Below are 6,973 nucleotides of genomic sequence, written 5' to 3'. Positions count from 1 at the left end.
TAATGTGATTGGTGCAGAATGCACAAAGTAGCCTTTTTTCTATTGTTACACCAGACCAAGACTTAATTGACTATTCAGGAACAAAGTAGCCTCTCTAAGAATTTATGCTGATGCTCACTTGGACTAAAACAATGAATGCTTGTCGGGTGAGGAAACGGAAGTTGTCCCGTCTAATTAAAAGAAAATGTAATTAAATTAAAGAACAGGATGTTCTGGTTTATTGGTGGCGTTAACAGACTAAATGAACAGAATCAAAGGGAATTATGTCAAGATATAAGCATGCAGTCAAACAGTCGGTACAGGATTAATAATTCAATAGTGTATACTATACGCACAGAAAGCTGGTCAGGAAGGGGGCCATATCATATAGCCATGTCAAGAGGGCCATGTCATAATCACATAAACACATTATAGAGCTGTTCTGTTCTGTTTTTAAATAGATACAGTAAAATAGATTGTGTAATATGCGCACGCACGCACGCACGCACGCACGCACGCACGCACGCACGCACGCACGCACGCACGCACGCACGCACGCACGCACGCACGCACGCACGCACGCACGCACACACGCACACAACAATTCTAACACAATTTTACTGCTGCCTGTACCTTATTTCTCAGCCTTTCTCTGAGCTCTCAGTGAAGGTATCGTGAATGTGTGAGTACGGTTGTCCTTATCTAGAGCAATGCCTCTGTAATGCCAGCGATGTCTTCAGACACCGAAAACAGCAGATCTACAAGCTTGTAGATCCGCTGTTTTGTGTGCGAACACCTGCACGTAACTAAGTATAAATCAGGTGTCCCAGAGTGACAGGCTGTCATTCATGTGTCACACACGCTTAACCTCAAGTAAAGGTAAAGCACACACTGCTCCTCAGTGGAACTGCAAAGTGGAGCCAGGGAGCTTTACAGACAAGGCTTCTAACGTAGATGTTTTATAACATGAAGAACAATGACAACCTATCTGTCTGTCTGTCTGTCTGTCTGTCTGTCTGTCTGTCTGTCTGTCTGTCTGTCTGTCTGTCTGTCTCTGCCTCTCCAGTACTAATGGGGTTTCTTAAACGTATTTACATCCCGTAAATATGTCCTATACCGCTGCATGGAAATTAGCATCCCTATTCTGTGGAACGTACAAGTATTAGTTCACTAGGTATAGAGCACTCCTCCCTCTTCCGCCGATGAGCAACAGGCTTCTATCAATCAACTAAGGGTTCAATTAGCTTCAGTAAGCTGTCAGTTCCCACGCTGGGAACTCTTAAGAAGAAACATCAGTGACAATTTTAGCACCTATTAAAGGTTTGAAGAGGACCCGTGTGCCCCAGCTCTTTACTTTGTGATGTTTCATGCAGGTTAGCACCACACGCACACGCACACGCACACACACACACACACTCGCATGCACGCACACACACACACACGCACACGCACACGCACACGCACGCACACTCGCATGCACGCGCACACACACACACACACACACACACACACACACACACACACACACACACACACACACACACACACACACACACACACACACACACACACACACACACACACACACACACACACACACACACACACACACACACACACACACACACACACACACACCTTTTATCTGGTCCGCATAAATATGTGCAGAGGTGGAGGCAGGGAACCAGAGAAAGAGACGGGAGAGTGAAGGGGGGAGAGGCAGACTGAACGGGGGGAGACAGAGACAGGGTTAGGGGTAGGGGGGCAAATGAGCTCATAAGCTAAACATCTAGGTAAAAATCTAATCATGTGGATCTCGGCATCCACATGAGAACGGCATGGCTTCAATGTGGATGTGAGACTTCATGTGGCCAGCCTGTGACATCAGTCATCTATGACACTGGTCCTCAAATGTTTTTTTAATTTCAAGGACCCCCATAACTCTGAGAGTTTTGTACAAATGGAATCAAATGGACCAGAGTTACAGACATTTAAAGGTCCATTTGGAACCCCCTCAAGGCACCCTCAGGGTCCCGGAACCCCACTTTGTTTGAGAACCACTTGTCCACGACATGTCCGTTATAGAAAATTAAGTTAAATATTTCAAAAAGTATAAAACATATGGTAAAGAATGATAACAGAAGGGGCACTAAGTTATTTAGCCCACTGGCAGTATACACAAGAAATTTGACACTGATCCAAAGGTTCCCGCAAACCTTTGGATTTGCTCTGTACAATCATACAGACAAGCACATAGTCTGACTCCCTCTTACAGACGGCTAGCCTCCTGCAGAGCCACGCCATAAAAAGACAGACTGACTGGCAGATGAAGAACAATAAAATGCAGGAAGCAGCTAGGACGAGGAGACGGGAAAATGCAGGGGTTGGGGGGGGGGGGGGGGGGGTCCTGGGGCCTGAAGGGATAAAGACAGAGAGAGAGAGAGAGAGAGAGAGAGAGAGAGACAAGTAGAGATGGAGAGAGTCAGATAATGAGCAAGAGAGAGCTAAACAGAACATGTAGAAATATCACGGTGGGGGATGTGGGTTGCGGGGGGCTCCAGGGCTTGTGTTAAGAGATTGGGAGGGTAAAACATATGGCTCTGTGTATTATTGATGGCAGATCGGTGTTGGGGGGGGGGGGGGGGTGCTCGAGAAGAGGTGCTGATGATTCGCCTGCAGTGATTTTTGTGCACGCCACTGAGCTCTGAGGCCGCTCAGGCTCCAGTTGGTTTAAAGTCATTAAAGATTTAGAGACGACTGCCGAATGGTAATGAGCAGGCAGTCCTTACTGAAGAAGTGATAGAAAAAGAGAGGAAAATAAAGGGCTAAAGATGATGACACACACATAGAGAGAGATTGGTGGGCGGGTTAGAGAAAGGAAGGGGCTAAATGGATGGGAATAGTGGAGATATTGGAAAGATGAAAAAATTGACAAGCTCACAATGCAATGTGTTCTGAGCATGCAGATCGACTGTTTTTGCTATTTGATCTTACAACTAAGTATATAGTGTTTAGGTGGTTCTATACACTGCACCAGGTCAAGGGTTAAACCTGTGTGTGTGTGTGTGTGTGTGTGTGTGTGTGTGTGTGTGTGTGTGTGTGTGTGTGTGTGTGTGTGTGTGTGTGTGTGTGTGTGTGTGTGTGTGTGTGTGTGGGGGCGAGGTGGTCTCAATGGCCCTTTGTTGGTCTTAATTCTCTAGACATAACAACCCCAGACACCAGCTAGGTGTGTGTGTGTGTGTGTGTGTGTGTGTGTGTGTGTGTGTGTGTGTGTGTGTGTGTGTGTGTGTGTGTGTGTGTGTGTGTGTGTGTGTGTGTGTGTGTGTGTGTGTGTGTGTGTGTGTGTGTGTGTGTGTGTGTGTGTGTGTGTGTGTGTGTGTGTGTGTGTGTGTGTGTGCGCGCATCACGCCCGTACGTATGTGTGTTGTCACTTATCAAACCCATTCATTCTAGACTTTAATTATAAAAGACCTAGCCCTGTAGTCAGTCTTGCCACACCAGAAACCCTCTAGCCACAGCAACAAGTCCTCTTAACTCTCTCTGTCTCTCAGCTCTCCAGTGTTTAGAGAAGCACGCGTCAATGATCCATTGATTCAGCGGGCCTTCTCCCTGCTCTCTGTACCCTCTCCATCGCACTCCTGGGATTAACCCAGCTTTCAGCCAATGACTCACAGAGACGGATTAACTGCCCCTTATCGAGCACCCACCCCACCGGACACTGATTTGGGATCAGATAACTCTTTGACAGTCCTAATTGTCACCATTAAGAACTTCGAAGGTGATGTCAGATAAAGCAGCTGGCTCTTGGCCAGGTGCTCAGTAAAACCTACCTTTCTGCGAGGCTGGAGAGGCAGGCAGCATGTGGGTGAGGGATCTTCCCCGTCTCCGTCTCTGTTCCTTGCAAGGCTGTCCTTTTTCAGTGTGCGAACATAGGACACTCTCCTTTTAACGGTCCGGTCCCGGTCCAGAGGTTTTGGCTCCAATGAGTCCCGTCTGGCCCTAGTTTGGAGGCCCCGGTCCTGGGTAGTTGGCACAGGACGTCCCACGGCCAAGGGTGCAGGTGCACCCCTTCGCCCTCTCTCCAGGTAAACATGAATGCACATGCACAGTGCAGTGAGCAGAATGCACGCGCGAAGTACTAGTCCCCTTGTGAGGCGATCCTTGCCCATGCCTGCCCACGGTGGATGGTGTGTCCGATTTACTGTTTACATTCCTTCTTTCTATCTCACTCTCACTTGCTTCAGTCCATCTCTGAGACTAAATTGGTTAGTTTGTCTTTGCTGTTTCATTCTCTCCCCCTATCCCATTGTTCCTCTCCTTGTACAACAAATGTTGTTCGATTCTCTTTGGGTCCGGCTTCTCCTTCCTTCAGGTCCAAAGTCCAGCATTAGAGAGAAGTGAGTGAGTTAGAAAGAGATTAACACAAAACCTGCAGGCATGCGTGTTTCTGCAATTTCTATGTCAGCTGTGTCTCAGTGCGCCAGGCACTGTGCATTAAGTCAAAAGAACAGTGCATGCTTCCCTCATTGAAAACTTTGGGAACTCCCTCCTTAAGCCAAGAAGTCCAATATAATACAGACGCACCCCCCTCTCTCTGTCTCCCTCTCTCTCTCTGTAATACTCTCGTTCTCTCTCTCTCTCTCTCTGTAATACCCAAACATTCACTCTCTGCCCTCCCTCAGTTTGCTTCTCCCGTCCCCCTAAATCTCGAGTTACTGTGTAACACTATATACTATGGGCAGGGCCTACAGATCCACCGCTGGCGATTGCCCAGGCCTTGAAACCTCTGCATGTGTATGCTCATTGAACAGAGAGAAGATTGAGAGAGACACACAGAGGAGAATAAGAGAGAGAAAGAATGAGAGGGACAGAGAGAGAGGAGGAGGAGGAGGAGAAGCTGGTGTTCGAGGGAGGTTCTTTGAAACATTGTGTGCCGTTGAGAAGAATGGCAGGAGGAAAAGATAAGTCCGAAAAAATAAACGAAGAGCAAACAGAATCAATTGAAAGTAGGAGTAGCTCTTGTATAGAAAGAAGGCATCACTGCTGACGTATTTGTGTGTCTAAAATACAAGAATACGCATTGAAGTTAAGACAAATAAACAATATGAAAATAGTTATGAGAGCTCACACTTCTTTTTCTAAAAGTATAGACGGTGTAGTGATAGATGGGGCAGTTTGGGGGAAACTCTGATGCCTCTTCATACTTGGTTGCGTGCCATGTTGCACCCCAAAAATTGCTGATGTAGAAGCTCATGTGATGCGTTGTGAGCTTTTAGATTTGTTATTTTGTGTGTGACACGGGAGTGCAACCAAGTGTAAATCCAGCTTGAGAAGCCATGCATTGGGCCATGCCCCTCGAGTCCTTGCCGATGCACACGCCGAGTTTGAGATCAGTTGGTCCCATATATGCACATGACCATATATAGGCATAGCAGTCGGATCTGTGGCTCTGGATAACCGGATCTCCATACATGCCTGTATATGGGAATATCAGGTTTGTTTATGGTTATGTGTGAGTCATAGTGACATGCCTATATTGGCGTAACGGGTTTGTTTATAGTTATGTCTGAGGTTATGTCTGAGTCATAGTGACAGTGCCTACAATGACATATTAAAAACACGGTGAAGAAGAATTCTGCTTCTATGGGCCGAGGGCTTGGAATAAACTCCCATTACACCTAAGACAGGCAGCCTCTGTGGATAGCTTTAAAGCACAGCTCAAGACCTATTTCTTCACTCTTGCTTTTCAAATCTCTGTGTTGTTATTTATGTCCCCACTGTTTTGCCTGATTCACTGCCTTTTTTGCTTTTATTTTAATGTTGTTTTATGCTTTAGCTTTTCTTTTTTGCTTTATTGTTAAATTAGTTGTACTTTTTCTGTAATTGTATTCTTGCTCTATAAAGCAGTTTCAGCTGCATTTCATGTCATGAAAGGTGCTATACAAATAAAGTTTATTATCATTACTATTATTATATGAGCGTATAAGGTTTGTTGCAGGTTGAAGTGGCCGTAGTCCGCCCACCGGCCCTCCCATTAGTCAATTTTGATATAGGACATATATATATATATAGACCAATTATTTGTTTACTAACATTGAGACTGGACGCACAGGTGATTGTTTCACACAATCAATTCCCAACCTGTTGTTTTGGGGTGCGCTGGTTTCAGCACACCCCAACCCCCTCTTGTGTGTTGGCTAGTGAGGCGCGTCCTAGCTAGACCTGACAGAATGGGTTTCATTGCGCGCATACTGGTTGCGTGCATACTGGTTCTTATCAGTGTGACGTCGTCTGTTAAGGGGTCTATATAAAGATTTTAAACCCTGCATCTCACTTTGTTGATTGAGCATTATTGGTCATCTACACTAGCCCAACATTGTATACAGTGTCATCACCTTTCCTAAGGTATGCACAAGCATTATCCTGCAATAATTGCAAGTTCACCCTCACAAAAAACATAAGAGGAACGGCATGCATTCTTAAAGTATATTAAATCTCTGGCAATAAACAGATGAGCCCAGTTGCCCCAGAAACGTATGGGATTACATTTCCCCAAGTAAACATTTTCAGACTTAATATACTGACAGAAGGTTGCTTTATATTCCCCTCCTGAGTCTCTTCTTTGATGCAAACATTGACTTGCCTTCAGAAACCACTAAATCGAGTTTAATTCATGAACAAATAATAAATGAGAGGCAGCTTCCATTTATTTAATATGTTATTGATATTGTACTGAGCCTGTCAGGGTTTATATGGAGAAAAGTATTGCAGCTGACGATTCCAGGGCACTCTTAAAATATGCGTTTATTGACAGAGTATCCTGACAGGATGCTATCTAAAGTACTGTAGGATAATGATGAAGGTGCTTTCTTTCAGCTGTTTAGGGTGAATGAAATCAAACCAACGTCCATGTTTGGATATTGTTCGGTGTGTAGGACTTTACTGGCCCCTTGTGGATTAAATGGAGAAATACATACATTTAGGCTGGTTGGAC

At 45.4% G+C, this 6,973-nt stretch overlaps 1 protein-coding gene across 1 annotated transcript in view; it reads right to left on the bottom strand.

Annotated features, from left to right (window-relative positions):
* Nucleotides 1–4,623, bottom strand: part of mettl24 (methyltransferase like 24) — a 38,579-nt gene extending 33,956 nt beyond the window's left edge. The window contains exon 1 of the mRNA XM_080453489.1: nt 3,810–4,623. Coding sequence (XP_080309615.1) covers nt 3,810–4,148 — 339 coding nt within the window. The 5' untranslated portion in view covers nt 4,149–4,623. The remainder of the gene's footprint in view (nt 1–3,809) is intronic.
* Between the last annotated feature and the right edge of the window lie 2,350 nt (nt 4,624–6,973).

This window comes from Gymnoscopelus braueri (assembly GCF_963280865.1).
Source record: "Gymnoscopelus braueri genome assembly, chromosome: 16".
NCBI classification, from domain to species: Eukaryota; Metazoa; Chordata; class Actinopteri; order Myctophiformes; family Myctophidae; genus Gymnoscopelus; species Gymnoscopelus braueri.
Note: the sequence above shows the minus strand (reverse complement) of the source record. Positions and strands in the feature narration are given on the sequence as shown.